Raw genomic sequence first — 17,781 nt, forward strand, 5'->3', positions numbered from 1 at the left:
TCCTCCCTCACCACAATCCACGGCCCCAAACAGGCCTTTCATGTGAAGCAACAGTATCTGCACAAAATTTACTACATCCGGTGCTCCCTTTTGTGGCCTTCTCCACATCGGGGAGACTGGGCGCAGACTGGGAGATCGCTTCACTGAGCACCTCGCTCCATCTGCACCAGTGACAGAGACCTCCCAGTAAACAACCATTTCAGTTCTGTGCCACATTCCCAGACTCATGTCTGAGCTGAGCATGGCCTCATGTAGTATCCTACCAAGACCACCTGCAAATTGGAGGAACAACACCTGATTTTCCATCTGGGCATTCTCCAGCTGGATGGCATTAACATCGGCTCTTCCAGTTTCCACTAACCTGCTCTCCTCTCGCCCCTTCCCATCCCTTTTCCAGTTCTCCTTCCCCCTCTATTCACCCAGCCTTCCCTTCTCCCCTTGATCGCCGCTGTCCCCTCCTTTCCTTCTCCACCTATCCTGCCTTGGTGACCATCCTCCTTTGCTCGGACGCTTGCCGACATTTTTCCATTCTTTGATGAAGGACTCAGGCCTGAAACATCTGTTGTGTATCTTTATCTTTGCTCTATAAAGGACACTGTTTGACCTGCTGAGTTTCTCCAGCATTGTGTTTTTAACTCAACCACAGTGTTTACAGATTTTCATGTTTTACTTCTGTCACAAAATTTGTTGTTTGCGGTAGCCATCACAGTGCAAACATTTCGATAAACCCCATTTCAAAGTAAATAAAAATAATGCAAAAAAAGGAAAAAGACAAAGTGAGGCAGTGACTGTAGTTCACAGTTCATTTAGAAATCTGATGGCAGCGGGGAAGAAGCTGCCCATATGCCGGTGAGTGTTCATCTTTAGGCTCCTGTACCTTTTTCCTGATGGTGGTAGTGAAGAGGGCCTGGCCTGAGTGGTGGGGATCCTTGAGGACAGAGGCTGTTTTCTTAGGATGCCACCCCTTGTAGATGCCCTCAATGGAGTGAAGACTGGTGCCCGTGATGTCGCAGGCCAAGTTAACAACCGGGTGGCATGGTTGGCGTAGCACTTAATGCAATGCCTTTACAGCGAAAGCGATTGGGTCCAGGGTTTGAATCCCATGCTGTCTGTAAGGAGTTTATACATTCTCCCCGTGTCTGCGTGGGTTTTATCCCACCGTTCGAAACCTACCGGGGGGTGCAGATTAATTTGGTGTAAATTTGGTGGCACAGACTCATGGGCCGAAATGGTCTGTCACTGTGCTGTATGTCTAAATGTAAATTTAAGTAAGTTTAAACCATCTGGAGTTTTTTTCCTGTCTTGAGTGTTGGCAACTCCATGCCAGGCAGTGATGCAATTAGACAGAATGCTCTCCATGGTACATCTGCAGAAAGTCTTTAGTAACATAACCATTCTCTTCAAATTCCTCACAAAGTATAGCCACTGGAGAGCCATCTTTGTAATTTCATCGACATAGAGGGTCCAGGACAGATCCTTAGAGATGTTGACACCCAGGAATTTGAAGTTCTTGACCCTCTCTACTACTGATCTCTCAATAAGGACTGGGTCGCGTTCCCCTGACTCCCTCCTGAAGTTGAGTTCAGTGTTGCTGTTGTGACACAACTCAACGAGCTGGTCTATCTCCCTCCTGTACGCTTCCTCATTGCCATCTGTGATTCCAGGCTGTTGCCTTTAACAGGGTCAGCTGCAACAGTCTCAGTAAAGGATGATGTAAAGATTTGGATAGGCAAGAAAAAAGTGTTTGAGAAGAGCACCAAAAAGTTGGAAAGTCTTAAAGTTTAAATACCACCTGGTCAAGATGGGATACATCCGGGCTGAGAGGAAAGTAATAGAGGTGCTGGCAATAATCTTCCATAATTATAAAGATTCAGGGTAATGCCTGAGGAAATTATTTTGTGGGTTACACCCTTGTTTTAAAACAATGAGAAAGGGAAAACCCTGCCTCGACAAACCAGTCAGTTAAACCACAGTGGCAGGGGATGTTCGACAAATAATAATCGAGGAAAACTGAGCCGTCACTTTGACAAATAGGATCGATTAGAGAATATCAGAATTGATTTGTTACTGGGAAATTGTGTAGTATTAAGCTAATAGAGATGCTTGATGAAGCAATAGAGGATGACAAACAGAACTGCAGTTAAGGTGAGGCTGCAAAGAATGTTTGAAAATGTGCCTCACCATAAGCATGTTATCAAGGTTGAAATTCATGGAATAACATAATGGGGCAGCATGGTTGGTGTAGCGGCTAGAGCAGTGCTGTTACAGCGCCAGCGATCGGAACCAGGGTTTGAATCCCGCGTTGTCTGTAAGGAATTTGTATGTTCTCACCCCTGTCTGCATGGGCTTTCCCCAGGGGTTCTGGATTCCTTCCACCATTCAAAACATGCCGGGGGCGTAGGTCAATTGGGTGTTCTTGGACTCGTGGGCCAAAATCGGCCTGTTACCGTGTTGTATGTCTAAATTTAAAACTTAACATTGGCTAACTAATAGGAAACAGAAAATAGTATTGGAAGATTATTCAGAATGGAGGGAAATCTGTCATTAATTCATATTTCTGACACTCCTGAATGTTTAGGGCATAATTTTAAGATTTGTAGATATAAAACTTGGAGGTACGGTAACCCAAGGCGAGAGGCAAGATACAAACATATCAGTGGGATGTACAGACATGTGGCAGGTGAGTAATGTTATATTTGGGCAGGTGCAATGAAAGGCAGGAATATAAACTGGAGGGCACCGCTCTAAAAGAGATGCAAGAACAGGGGGTGTATGTGCACCGTTAATCAAAGTGACAGGTTAGCTTAGAAGGTTGTGAAAAGATATGTGGGGTTCAAACCTTTGCAATTGGTGAACAACAGCCTCTCAACCTTACTCTGCCATTCATCAGGATGCGAGCTGATTATGCCCATCTCCCCTCTCTAATGTGATCTTCTTATGCGAACAGCAGATGTGGAGCAGATCAGCCATTAATTAATTGATGAACAGAGAAGGCTCATATTTCTTATCTTCTTGTATTCGTATATATGTGTGTCTGCATTTACTAGGTCATGGATGCATTTGTATGTGCATTTCTTCCTGTGGTGAATATTGTATGAAATCAAAGATCATTGAATCTAATGTTAATACTGTATCCAGGGCTGATCGGTACAACTGGAGCAAAGTCTTGTGCCTGCTGGATATAACAGCAGACACACTGGAATTACAGTAAACCCCCCCCCCCCCCCCCCCTCACTGATGTCTCGCACCTGTGGGCATTGGTAGATGCTGGATAAGTGAGTTTTCCTGTTGCTTGTGGCGTGAATGGAGGACTAATGGCAAGGGGCGCCGATTTTAATCTTCCCTATTTTTTACCCATTTATTTTTTGCAATTTTTTTGCTGGTTACTTGAATTTTGGATAACAGAGATTTTGCTGTATTCAATAAATCATTTGTGGAGAGAGAAATGGTCAATGTTTCGGTTCATTGACATTTAATTAGTGCATTGATGGGTTTTTAAAAGTTGTGTACAATGACACCATCTTTCATTGTTTGGCTGAACAATGGACTGTAAAATGGAGAAAATGAAACAAATGAATAGGTTTTTTCTCTGAGATAGGATTTGATGATAGGATCGCGTCGTAATGATGCCACCTGACCCAGAATGCAGTGCAGGGATATGCTGTGAAGTAATTTTTGTTCAGATTATCCTCCTTGTTGGAAGAATGTGGGCTGCCTTTTGAAGTGATGCCTGTGCGAAATGGATGGCTTCTCAACGAGGACAGAGTGCATTGGGTGTGATTGCCTTTCTGGTTTGTTGCAGATGGTCAAAGCCATTCAGGTTCTGAGAATACATCTGCTGGAACTGGAGAAAGTCAACGAGCTCTGCAAAGACTTCTGCAACCGCTACATAACTTGTCTTAAGACAAAGATGCACAGTGACAACCTACTTCGTAATGACTTGGGAGGCCCATACTCCCCAACCGCTGTGACACATACTCTCCCAGCACAGGTAGGGTCATGGCACAAATTCCAGAGTTGCTTCATCTAAGGTGGGCTCAGAGAGAGCACCGATCAAATGATCTCAGCGATGTGCGCTCTCTTCTCAAACGTAAAATATAGTTTTACTCTGTTGTCTTTATGTAATGTTTTCCCATAAATTTCTGGATCATTTGACCTGCAATCCTGATATCATTGCTTTTCCAGTGCACAAGGTGATATCATTCATCATTCAACTCTCCTCTTGGAGATCAGAACTCAAGATCACCTTTTCTTGGTGGTGCTGTCTCTGCACGGCCTTTGGAGAACTTGATTCTATATCCACAAAACAGACGGAAGAAAACCCCAAGTAACATCATGCAGAAACCTTACTTGTGCAGGTCATATCATGACCTCCAGTGCTGTCCATGTGGAGTTTGGATATCCTCCCTTTGACCATGAAGGCTCCTTCCAGGAGTTCCTGTTTCTTCCCATGATCCAGGGTGGTAGGTTAAGTTGTTGTTGTAAATTGCCCCTAATGTGCACATGAGCGTTGTTGGGAATGTAATGAGAAAAGGTTTGAAATGTTCGTGGTTACGTGTATCAGGATTCCGAGAAATGCTTTGTTTTGCGAGCTCTCCAGGCCAGTCAACTCGTACTTAAATGCAATAATAAAACTAAAATACAGGGTAGTGTCTCAGTAACTCAGAGTGCAGGGTATGGTGTAACCAGGACAACGTGCAGATTATAGAGAAAGGAACAGGGTAGCAGAGTTATTGCCGCGGCTAGCACAATGCAGTTACCGTCCCAGTGATCGGGACCGTGCTGTTTCCCCATACATTCTCTCCGTGTCTGTGCAGGTTTACTCCGTGTGCTCCGGTTTCCTCCAATCATTCAAAATGTACCGGGGGAGTTGTAGGTCAGTTGGGTGTAATTGGGCGGCACGGGTTTCTGGGCAGAAAGGGCCTGCTACTGTGTTTTATGTCTAAATTAAAATTTAACACTGAAGCAGTGTTTGGGCATCACCAGGGAGAGGTCCATTCAAAAGTCTGACAACAGCAGGAAGGAAAATTGAATCTGGAGGTTTGTGTTCATAAGTTCGTATATTCTATTATGCAGAAAGTGTAGGAGGCAGGAGAAGAAAGTGTGAGAGGGGTGGGATGTTTCAAGTTAAATTATTATAGTCATTTAGTAGTACAAAATGACTGTGTTGTATCATGGAGGATATGTCAATTGTTTTAAATGGCCAAATATATTCTGTGGCTAAAAGAGTGCAGAGATTTACTAGGATGTTGCTGAAATTTGAGGAAATGAGTTACAGAGAAAGGTTAAAAAGGCGAGGACTATATTCCCTTGAGTGCAGAATAACGAGGTATACAAATTTATGAGGGGGATAGACAGAGTAAATGCATGAAGGCTTTTCCCACTGAGGTTAGGTGAGGTGCAAATCAGAGGATGTGGGTTAAAGGTGAAAGAGGAAAGGTTTAAGGGGGAAAATTAGGGGGAAATTCTTCACACAGAGTAATGGAAGTGTGGTAAAAGCTGCCAGTTGAAATGGAGAATGGAGGCTCAATTTGAACATCAGAAAAATTTGGACAGGTACGTGGATCGGAGAGGCATGGAGGGAGATGAACTAGGCGTAGATCAGTGGGATTAGGCAAAATTATAGTTCAGCGCAGGCTAAAGAGCTGTTGCAGTGTTTTATGGCTTGATTTTAAGTGAGGATGTAATTATTAATTATGTAATTATGTAATTATTAATTATGAGGAATACAAGTGCATTGCAAACCTTGGAGAAACTGACTGCGAAGGTCCCTATTCAGTATTCTGGCTCAGATCTTTGCCCGCACCCTGCATGGACATCAGGCAGCCAAGGAAATCTCAGCTGCAGGAGGTGAGTGCCAGAGAATTGTGGGAATGGCCTCCCAGAGTTGATGAGAGGCTACAGGCATTTGTCCAGAGGGACTACATCAGGATAGGGTTTCCCATTGCAAATGAGGTTCATGATTCACTTGTGAGGCCAGAGGAACATTCTGAAATCAGCACTTGAGCATCAAGAAAGTTTTAGCCCTCTGGTCCCAGTAACTTGGGTTTGGTGGAGGGCTCCTGTTTACATCCTGACTCATTCCTTCCAGATTGGCTCCTGATAACCGCATCACCGGTGCTTTGCATATGCAAAAACCCTGCCGATGAGAGCCAAGTACCCAAATTAAAATTGAAGTCAGTCACACCGTGTTAAAGTTGGGAAGGGATGGTAATCCAGATAATCAGTTATTATTGGCCACGAGTGAAGAATGGGTGAGTAATGAAGCATGTGAGCCAGCTATGTTATGTGTGTGGGCAGAATGGTGAAAATTATAGATCAATGTCTCCAGTTGTGGCCTCGTGTGCATTGGAGAGGCTCGACACAGACTGGGAGATTGATTCGATAAGCAACGTCGCTCTGTCTACTGCAACAGCACCCATATCAATTCCACACCAACATGCCTGTCCATGGCCTTGCTCACTAGAAAACCAAGGCCTCCCACAAATTGGAGGGGTAGCATCTAATATTCCATCTGGCACTCTCCAACCAGATGGCATTAATGCTAACTTCATCAGTTTCTGTTAGACCATTCCCCTGAATCTCTCGCTTTCTCTCTTTATCTGACCCCTTTCCTCAGGCTCCCCCTTCCCTCTCCATTCAGAGAACTACCTCCTCCCCCTATCACTTCTCAGCCTTTTTTTCTCTTCTGCCATCCCACCCATATTCACCTGTCGCCCCATTCCCCTTCACCTGCCCCTTCTTCCCACCTCTCCTCTCCTCCCCCCACCTGCCCGCTCTTTGTTCACACCTCGATAAAGGCCTTAAGGCCAAAATGTTGGTTAGACCCTTTTGTTCCTCTGGACGCTGCGTAACCTGCTGAGTTTCTCCAGCGCAATTGTGCATTGCAGTACAATGATCCATATGTTGGCTGGATTAAGTAAATGAGCCTTAAAATTTCACACAGCAGGTGAATCGTCAGGGAAAACTTGGATCTCATCCCTGATCATGGCACTGCTCATGTCAAACCATGTGAGAAGGCCAGTTATGTTGGGGTAGGAATGAAACTTCCAACATTAGGATTATTTGTAAAGTGAGGTTTGATGGGTTTTTAGCCAACACAGCTTGCAACACAGACTAATAATTTCTTCTACGTTGGGTTGGTCTTATGTGACTTAAAACAAAATCACTGCTGAGGGAAGCTTTGAAAAAAACCAGATTATTCTGTGTTATGTAAAATCTGATCAAACTTCCTCCCTGCCCCTGTGAAAACAGGATCTGATTTTGGAGGTTTAAATCAATATTGTTGTGTGTGAATATTAACTTCTGCTTTACAATATTGAGTAGAATCTGATTATTTGCATTACAAATGTTTGTGAACTATTAATGAATTGTGTGCAGGTTTGCAATGTCACTTCTCTCCCACCTAACCACTTCCCAGGTGCCATCTTCTGGCACTGTGCTTAACTGTACCCGCCATCCCTGAGAACCGGCTGAAAGTTGTGAAGAGTATTAAAAATGCGAGTACCAAAATATAAGTTCACGCAGATGCAACGAAATAAATCCTGCCAGCAATCATTTGACGAACATTTTAATTAAAGGGCATCCACTCAGTATCAGTCTTGGAGCCTTGTAGCTGCTGCATGGTTAAACATTTGGGGGCCTGATTGTTTAAGGATGATTAAGACAATGGGAAATCGTCTAGTTACACCCAACTCACCAAAAAAACAGACCACCTGCAAGTCGGAGGGAGAACACTTTGTATTCCGTCTGGGCACCTCCAACCAGACGATATTAACATTGACTTCCACAGTTTCCATTAACTGCCACCACTACCCCTCTCTCTCCCCTTCCTTTATCCCAATGTATCTTTTCCTCCAGCTCTGTGAGCTACCCCGCTCCCCCGCTCAATTCTCACCTTTCCTCTCTATCCTCCTATCCATACCCAATTATGGCCTGTTGGCCTGTGCTCCTCCCCCTACCCTTTTTATTCAGGTGCCTGTCTGCTTTTTGCTCATACATTGAAGAAGGGCTCAGGACTGAAACATTGGTGATATATCTTTACCTCCTCTGGATGCTACAGGACCTGCAGAGTTCCTCCAGTAATGGGACCAGCTTTCTGATCCTGCTTGTTCTTTAAATGCTGCTGGTGAGAAATGGGTGCAGGGTTTAGGGGAGGGTGTTACACCTATCACAGGAATGCAATGAAGCTTGGCACTGTGGTTAAATTAAGGGTTTAAAGATTATTTTTAGATAATTTGTCTTGCAAGACTTCAGATTGCAATCCACTTCCCCAGGCAGGAAATGTTTGACGTTAAAATCACTGGTGAATTTTGAAGTTTTGAGCATTTGCTGCTCAGTGATTTTATTTTTGTAGTTTATGCAAGCCAGTTTAAACTAATGATGGTGTGAAGCTGCCATGGAGCTGTCTCCACTGACTGTCAATCACCTGTGGCCTGTGCTTAATTTAATACCAGGTGTTTGGTAACTGATCCAATTTTCTTTTGCAAATGTAAGCCTTGTATTTTGATATTTGTGAAGGATTTGCTCTGGGCAATTTTTTTTTTGTATGTGGTGTAAAAATTTTAATCTAGAGGCTTTAAAGCATGCAAAGTTTATGAAATATGTCTCCAGTACTTTGAGCATCTGGGCAGCAAGAATGATGTAACACATGTTTTGTCCTTGCTCATGGACCGTTAAGTTTCAGCACCCAAGGCCTGCCAGCAAGTAACTCATAAATGAATCTTATCGAGGCAACTGGGCCTGCTCCTGCATTACTTACAGGGAACCAACCTTCCCCTGTCCATTCGGATGGAAGCATTGATCTTCTCTTGAGCAGATCTTCCCGCCCCCAAAATGTTATTCTGCTCCTCTCCCACTGAGATAATTTTGGATGGCTGATTGCAACTCCAATCCCTGGATCCCATTTCAATCTTATCTCCAGCACCAGCTCTTCACCTCTTCAGCCTCCAGTTCCCCAAATCCCTGCCCCTTCCCTGTCAATATTTGCTTGGCACACATCCTTCGCAAGGCTGTTCTCTCACAGCTCATGGATTGAGGGACAGGGTGAACCATGCACAAAACTGGCCAATCTGCATAGCTGGTTAAACTTCTCTTTCTCTGCAGTGGCAAATTTCTTGGCCATGTTGTCTTTGTCTCGTATACCCATGCGCTCTCTTTCCCAGGCAATGTCATCAGTCTGACCATGCAACTCAATACAAGCAGACCTTGTATGATCATACCATGCTTCCCATGTTCTCTACATTGTACTTATCTTCAATAGCACATGAAAACTGGCAAATAGGTCAGAGGTTATGGACCATTCAGGCACATTGCAACACTATTCACTTGATCTTTGAAAAGTTCACCTGTGAACTTTCTGTTTTACTTTCCAAACTCTGCCTTTGCCAAGCCTTCCTGTTCTAATATTAGGAGCAATGAAGGGTGTTGCAATTGGAATATATATATATATGTTCACTTGGCAAACTGCTGGAAACACCCAGCAGTTCAGTCAGTGTCAGTGGAGAGAGAAACAGTTAAATTTTCACTGCACTAGCCTCCTGGCTGTATATTGGGAGGGACAACCCTAACTGCATTTAATTTACTTAAACGTTCTTTAAAGCCACCTTTGGTGGCTTGTGATCACCACTGGTTTGGGTCAGGTAAGCCAGCAGTGCCCACCATTTCTCACTTGGTATTTTGATCAGTTTCTGACCATCAAGGCTCAGCTGTGGCTCAGTGACGGCCTTTCACCTCTGGGTCAGCATAGCCTCCATGGATCAGTTGAGCATGCAATCTGGGGTGACACTCCACCACAGCAAGGTGCTTATTTGAATTTAGACATACAGCACGTTTCCAGGTCATTTCAGCCCATGAGTCCATGGTGCCCAATTTATACCCAGTTAACCTACACTCCTGGTACACTTGGAGAAAGGAATAAGTTGGTTCTGTCGATATTTATATCTCAATAAACATCAGTAAAACTGATTATCCACACATTTTTCCAATAGGTGTGTGCGTGTGAACTTGTTTGGTATGACATTTTAAAAATAAAAATAAACCACTTGTCAAGACCTTCAGGTTGTGATCAACAAACATTTCATGGAAAAATAAAACACAGGAGTATATCTTTTAAAGGAACTTCTGCACAATTAAAATTACAACATTGAAGTTGCAGAAAATCAGTGCAGTGCCTATTTAAACACTGGTATTTTGACTCTGGCTAAAGGTTTTTGAGTTGCTCTGTTTCAAGAAGTGAAGTGAGTATCTTGACTTTGCCTCATCGGGTAACTTGAATAAATGGCCATTTTCAGGATAATAGGGAACTATGCGAAATTCCATCCAAGATATAGTTTTTCAAGTCAAGTTGCGTTTACTTCTTGTTCATACCATAAACCGCGGAGGGAGCAGTGAAAAACAAATAGCATTTCTCTGGGCTGTGGAGTTGGTTATTTACATGGATAAATTACATCAGAAACATTTTATAAAATACCATATCACATGTTATATATACTAGCCCTGTGTCCCCGGAGCTCAGAATCCTCACAGTTTAGGGGATAAAGCTGTCTTGTAATCTGGTCGTGAGAGCCCGAAAGCTTCACTACCTCTTTCCGGACGACAGGAGGGAGAACAGATTGCAGGAGGGGTGTGTGGAGTCCTTCATGATGTTTATGGCTTTCTGCAAACAGCAACCGTCATAAATGTCCAAAGTGGCAAGGAGAGGGACTCCCATAATCCCCTCAGCAGTCTATACTATTCGCTGCTGGGACTTGCGTTCTGGGATGGTGCAGTTCGCGATCCAGGCGGTGATGCAGTTACATAGGATGCTCTCAATGCATCCCCTGTAGAATGTAGTGAGGGTGGAGGGAAGAAACTGAACTTTCCTCAAACTCCACAGGAAGTAAAGGTGTGGGTGGACCTTCTTGGCAATGGATCGCATGTTGGGAGTCCAGGAGAGATCCTCTACCAGGTGCACTCCAAGGAATTTGGTGCTCTTGACTACCTCGACGGTGGAGCCATCGATGGTCAGGGGAGAGTGGTCCCCTGGGATCTCCTGAAGTCGACCACCATCTCCCTTGTTTTGTTGACGCTCAGGTGTAGGTTGTTGACTCTGCACCAGTCCGTTAGTTATTGTACCTCCTCTCTGTAAGCTGACCCATCGTTCTTGCTGATGAGCCCCACCAGGGTCATGTCGTCAGTAAACTTGATGATGTGGTTAGAACTGTATCTCACTGCACAGTCATGGGTCAGCAGGGTAAACAGCAGTGGGCTATTTGGTTCTATCATAGAACTGTTTTTATGATTAGAACAGAATCACAGAACACAAAAGGGAAAACTTTTCCTGGATTGGCTTTGAAAGTGCTATTTTAATTAGTCTCACGCCCCTGCTACTTCCCCAAGGGCTTGTAATTATTTTGTATGTATTAATAGACTCTTTACGGAATGCAGGAAAACAATTGTGATCTGAAAAGAATGGTAGTAGAAAAAGACTTGCACAAAGTTTTCTGTTGGCATTATGCAGCCTGAAAGCTTTGTTATACATGTCATGCTGAGGGCTACTTCTTATCACTCTTTTCATTTTACTGGCTCTGAAGATGCAAAGAAGCCGTGCACACTGAATCTGAAATTCAAGATTTAAAATTCAAGATTCCTTTATTGTCATTAAATAAAAACAGATATAATATTACATGAAATTGACTTCAGTTTGTCGTAAGGCAAAGATTCGCCATCAACAGAAATTGCCCGGCGCCCCTTACAGAGAAAGAGAAGCAAATGAGACCCCCCCCCCCCCCCCCCCAGAGTCACTGGGTGTCCATGATTCACCTCCAGCACTCCTGTATTCTCTGCAGGCTCACAAGTCTCCAGACCAGACTATCAGCATTGTAGCGTGAATAAAAGCTCTCACGATTGGAGGGAGAACAAACTCTTTTACTAGCTTATAACTCAGGGTAGGGTCTCACAGTAGTCTTTGGAAGGGTTCTGCATTTAGGCGGGAAACCAGGGTTAGATGTGAGCAGCTGTGGGCGGAGTCGGGAGGCAGGACCAGCCATCAGCACAACACCCTACCGGTGAATCCCAGTTCACTGCAAGCACCCAGATCCAAACTTCCAACCTGATGAGGAAGCCTTTAGTGCCCTTGGAACCCTCTGGCATCTGGGTTCCAATTCCTAGTACCTCTTCAGCCAGTTTTGAACCAGTCTCTAGCAGTCCGCAGCCTGGTGCAAGTCCCTTGACCGCAGTCACCCACAGCCTGCATGGGTTCCTCGCCTCGAATCACCGCCAGCCCCACCGCCTGTGCGTTTTTGAGCATCAGAGCCCCTCGCTGGTCGGCGTCATGGTCACCATCCTGTGGGTCGTCTCCTTTTCTCAAACGGAGGTGGGGGGGAATGGTCTCCCCATTTTCTGCACCAGTCCACTGCTAAATAAAGAGACAAGCAATTCAAAAGCACTAAGATAAGAACTTCCTTTCAGTTATTTCCACAAGACCTATTCCCAGCAGCTGGGAATAGTCCAAGTTCATTAATTAGGATCCTCCAACTTGAACTCAGACATTTCTATTGGTGTAAGAAAGCATCAGTAACAACTGGTAACATATGACACATGAAATGTAAAAATAAAAGTGAAGGCATAACATGATATTGTTACAAAACAGAAGCTAATGCAGCTGTATTGGGAGGAATCAGAGAAGACGGCTAAAAGCTTTGAGAAAACCTTGTGCATAAAGGGATGGTCTAAGGAAGGAATGCCAGAACTTGGACCATTGGCATGTGAAGTCATTGCCGAAAGAGGTAGAGCAGTTAATTTAAGATCCTCAGGATTCAAGAATCCAAGTTTTCTTGTGGAGTTGTAGGGCCAGGAGGAGATTGAAGATACAGGAAGGACAAGACAATGGAAAGGTTAAAGGTCAAGTAATCTTTCAATCAGGACTCTGGAACATCAAAACAACTTTGTTCACATTATACATTGTCCCCCTGTTTTTACAGAGAAACTGTTTCCGTTCCGTAAATGGTTATATACACATCCGCAGGATGTTCACATCCAGCCTCTTTGACGACCTTGGCAACTTTGCTGAAATGTATCATTGGTATATTACTGGTTATACAAGAGCATACATTGTAGAATAAGATCATTTACTCCATAAATACTCGTAATTCAGAGAAATAACGCACAAAAGGTTACCATTTATGAAAAAAAAGTTCATGTGGACCCTCCAGATTTTCTCCAGTTTGATACAGGAGCTGTGCCCTTAATCCACTGTGTAATAGAGGGAGCCCTCCCAGACTTCTAGTGCAACAAGACTAGATGCTTAGCTAAGTACAGCTGAGCTTTGGGCAACCGAGTCTATGGAGGGTAAAGGTGATCGAGACAGGAGATCTAGAAGCTAAAGAAAGAATATTTGCTTCAGTGGCTAAGACCCTGGCAGAGTCAGGTGGAGATTGGAGAGCACACATAAATGAGGTCAGAAACAAATTTGACACTAAAATGGAGTTTGAGAGGAAGACTGAAAGCAACACTGTCAATTTATTGTAATTTTTCGGAGCCTGGATTGAGAAAGAGGTAATATGAGGATCAGGTATGTGGAAGGGAATTTTATCGTGTATTTAATTTGTCATATTTAAGGAGTTGTATCAGCCTTACGGAATAAAAATCAGAATTTATTGTCAAGAGCATGTCACGAAATTTGTTGTTTTGTGGCAACATCTCAGTGTAAACATTTGCATCTGCAAACACTTGCATCTATTTGTATAGGGAAAATTTACATCAATGAAAATTCCCTGGTCTCAAACATGAATCTTCTTAAAATGGTGAATGCAGGTAGAAAGAAATGCCAGTTTTTAATTTGAGATGCAGATGTTTATGCTGGTTGGCACCTGAGCTATTGAGTCTTACAATGTGATTAGTAGTAGCGCAGGTTTTACAAGTTGGAAATAATGCTAATAGTTTGGCTACTTGAGGAGACAGACACATCTTGAAAAGAATGCAGTGGCAAAGGGATCCAGCAAGCAGCTCATTATTATCCAGTATAACATGAGTCCAGTGAGCTGTGGGCAGCTCAGTATTAAACTTACTATAACAGGCATGTCAAAGGGCACCACATTGTCATGGCTAGCAGGAGGAAAGGACCCCATTTAACTACTGGCCCAATGCTGTCCAGAATTGTGAATGTAGTTGTAATAAACGAGTAAGATGGTCAATCTTGCATTAACATGGTGCCTTCTCATTTCTGTCAGAAGCAGCTCAATAGTTCCCTGATAATGAATTACTTTGAGGTGCAGTCAATGTTGCAAGATAAGGAAATTACAAGTAAACGCAGCAGCCTTTAGGATTGTCCTGGGGCCTTTATGAATTACAGATTAATCTCCAGGACGTTATTGCAAGCGGCAACCAGATGAAAAAAAGGAACATGTGCATTAATTGTGTTTTATTCCTCTTTTCTTTTGTTTTTGCAGTAATATATGCTTTACCAGTTATAAAAATAAACCAGAGGTTGGAAAAAGCCATTTAAAGAAACTTAGGCAGTACACAAAAGTTTTGGAGAAACTCAGCAGGTCACACAGCATCCATAGGAGGCCCAAGCCCTTCATCCTACCTTGATGAAGGGCTCAGGCTTGAATCATTGGTTTTATCCCTTTGCTTCCTATGGACCCTGTGTCACCTGCTGAGTTTCTCCAGTCCTTTTGTGTATGAGCTAAAATCACAGCATCTGTAGACTTTCCTGTTTAAATTTAGACAAACCTGAATTGGTTGATTCCAAAGAGAATTCCAATTGCACTCAAGTCTGGTGCAGGATCAGATAGACTAATTCACCATGTAATTAAATGAAGTGAGTGCTATGCTGGGATAGTATGCACGGTATTTGATGGATGACCAATGGCCATTTTGTCAGGGTTGGTGCCGGTGGGGGGGGGGGGGCATTTGCAGGTATTTCCCCCCAAAACATGATATTGTGATCTCCCCCCCCCCCCCCCCGCCGCAGCCTAGCATCGCTAGCACCTAGCGTTACTGGTGTCCAGCGTCACTCGCGTGTAACATCATCAATCTGCAATATAAGCAGCTCATTTGTCTGTACATCTGAGGGGGATGGCGCCGCCGCATGGAGGAGGTTCATGGGATGCAGGTAGGTGACATAACACCCCACCCCACCCCCCAAGTTGAGCAAGTTTTCAAAAGTCAGATTATGCCGCCCCTCTCCACGGTTACCCTCATGCCCCCTGCTAAGACTTGTTCAGGCGCTGACCCTGTATATTGTGGGAAAATAGGTCAACTGCTCTAATGTTGTATACAGCAGCATCCATTCAAGTTTCAGTGATCTGGGCTTGCTTGGAATTGGGAATGATACAGCACTGGAATAGCAAGTGCCAGTTAATAGTACTTCTCATTTGCTTTAAGGTTCTTGCTGTGCTGCTTAGGTCAGCTTGTGAATTGGTGGAGATTTTGATTGGGGTTTTGTTTAAGCAGTATTTTGAGCACAAGTTCTTTGCAGTTCTCGTGGCTGGAGGGGTTGGTTAATGAATTAGAAATGAGTTTGCCAACTTCTAAATAATATTTGTCTTTAAGGAAGCAATATCTGCATTGGCTGTTGTATGCTAGCAGCTTTACTGAAGTTACCCAGGTGTGAAACTGCCCAAGGATAGAAAAATTGTTTGTTACAAGGTAGGATTGGGATTTGAGATCTTAATGTTTGTTTACATTGTCAAAACATTAATTAAGTTCTTAATCATGAAGGTCCCTTTTTAAAAGCTGCTAAAGTGAAGTGGAACAATTGCCAGAAAATAGAATTTGTGTTCTAATTTATTTCAGACATTGTTAGGTCTGCTTTGTTCATGAATGAGTGAGACAAACACCAGGCTGAGTCGAAATCAGGGTTCTTTGTTCTTTATTACCGGATTGTAACACTTGCGACTAACAAAGTTAGTCGGAGAATGCATTCTGCCGTTATCAGCAAAATGGTGATTTTTTATACCCTTGGATACATGCTTAGAACATCATCATATCATTACTTGTCCAATGACTAAAACTGTTGCTATCCTTTCCCTGCTAGCTTCCTGCCTCTCAATCCATCAATGTCTCTCTTATCTTGTAAGTACAAGGATGCATTCTGTTACTCCTTAGTACTGGGTGACTCCTTCTCCGGTCCCATCTCATGATGTTTTACCTAACAGGAGTACAAGGACACCTCCCCTTCTTGTTACTGCCCTGTACAGGGTAACTCCCTACACATTCCCATCTCATGATGTTTTACCTTACAACATGAACACTGATCCTTTAGAAAAATCGCAATCCGCTTCATCTCGATGTTTAATGCCATCATTCCCAGGCTGGCGGAATATCTGTCCTCGTTGGGACTCTATGCCTCCTCCCCCCCCCCCCCCCCCCACACCGTAACTGGATTCTGGACTTCGTGACAGAAAGGCCACAATCTGTCTGGGTCGGTAGCAGAATGTCGAGCACTGGTTCACCTCAGGGCTGTGTTCTCAGCCTGCACCTGTTCACGCTACTGACCCACGACTGCATCACCAGATCCAGCTCCAACAGTGTCATCAGGTTTGCAGATAACCCAACAGTAGTCGGCCTCATCAGCAACAATGAGGAGTCACACTACAGAGAAGAGGAGGAAATTCTTGTGATATGGTGCAAAAGTAACAGCCTGCATCTCAATGTGGACAAGATGGAGATGATTGTGGAGTTCAGGATGACCAGGAATGACCACACTCTATTACACATCAATAACTCTGTAGTGGAGAGATTAGAGAGCATCATCTTCCTGCAGTTCACCTAAATAGTGGCCTATCGTGGACACACAACATCTCCATCACTTGTCAGGAAGGTGCAACAGTGACTGCACTTCCTGAGAAGACTAAAGTGGACAGGGATACTGGCCACCATTATGCCAATCTTCTATAGGAGCTCTATTGAGAGCATCCAGACTGGCTCCATCACAGTGCCAACATCAATCCACAGGACCATAAGAATGGCAGAGAGGATCACTGGGGTCTTCTCAGACACACCTGCCCCACCTCCATCGACGTGATCTACCAGGATGGTTTTCTGAAGGGGGTACACAAAATCGTCGCGGACCCCTTCCGCCCCGCACAGAGCATCTTTCAGCTGTTCTCATCGCGAAAGAGATTCAGGAGTATCACAGCCAGCACCACCAAGATGGGAAAACAACTTCTTCCCATGGGCAGTGAGAATGATAAACGACCAGAGGAACTGCTCACACTATCCCTCCGAGACTCGTATTTAGGAAACAATATTTACCATATTTTGAATTTGTATATATGAATACTTGTCCTGCATAAGTATTGTGCAGGGTGTGTTTACTGGTATGTCTGGTTGTGTGTCTGCGTGTTTTGCACCAAGGACCAGAGAGCGTTGCTTTGTTGAGTTGTACTTGTGCAATCAGATGACAATAAACTTGACATGATCATCAAACGTAACAGTGCTCGATATGAAAATGGGAGACATCTCTGTGAAATAGACAACTCACTTGACAAATCCTGTCTCTATCAAAAGATCTCATTGAGTGGGAGTACTGGAGCACAACAGGACAGTATTCTTAGCCCCCTACTCTACACCTATGACTGTGTGACTCAGTACAACAATGACAGGATCTACAAATTTGTCGATACCTCAGTAGTGGTTCGTATAAAGGAAGGGAATGAGTCAGCACTCAGAAGGGAGATTGAAAACTTGGCTGAATGGTGCACCAACAACAACCTTTCACTCAATGTCACAAAAAATAAGGAGCTGATTGTTAACTTCAGGAAAGGAAACCCAGAGTGATCATTGGGAGGATCA

General features: G+C 43.8%; 1 protein-coding gene across 6 annotated transcripts in view; it reads left to right on the top strand.

Moving 5' to 3' along the window:
* Positions 1-17,781, top strand: part of pknox2 (pbx/knotted 1 homeobox 2) — a 542,571-nt gene that overhangs the window by 417,929 nt on the left and 106,861 nt on the right. For all 6 annotated transcript variants that reach the window (XM_069894493.1, XM_069894489.1, XM_069894488.1 and 3 more), the window contains one exon: positions 3,803-3,991. In XM_069894493.1, coding sequence (XP_069750594.1) covers positions 3,803-3,991 — 189 coding nt within the window. The remainder of the gene's footprint in view (positions 1-3,802; positions 3,992-17,781) is intronic.

The sequence above is a fragment of the Narcine bancroftii genome, chromosome 8 (genome assembly GCF_036971445.1).
Source record: "Narcine bancroftii isolate sNarBan1 chromosome 8, sNarBan1.hap1, whole genome shotgun sequence".
In the NCBI taxonomy this organism is placed as follows: domain Eukaryota; kingdom Metazoa; phylum Chordata; class Chondrichthyes; order Torpediniformes; family Narcinidae; genus Narcine; species Narcine bancroftii.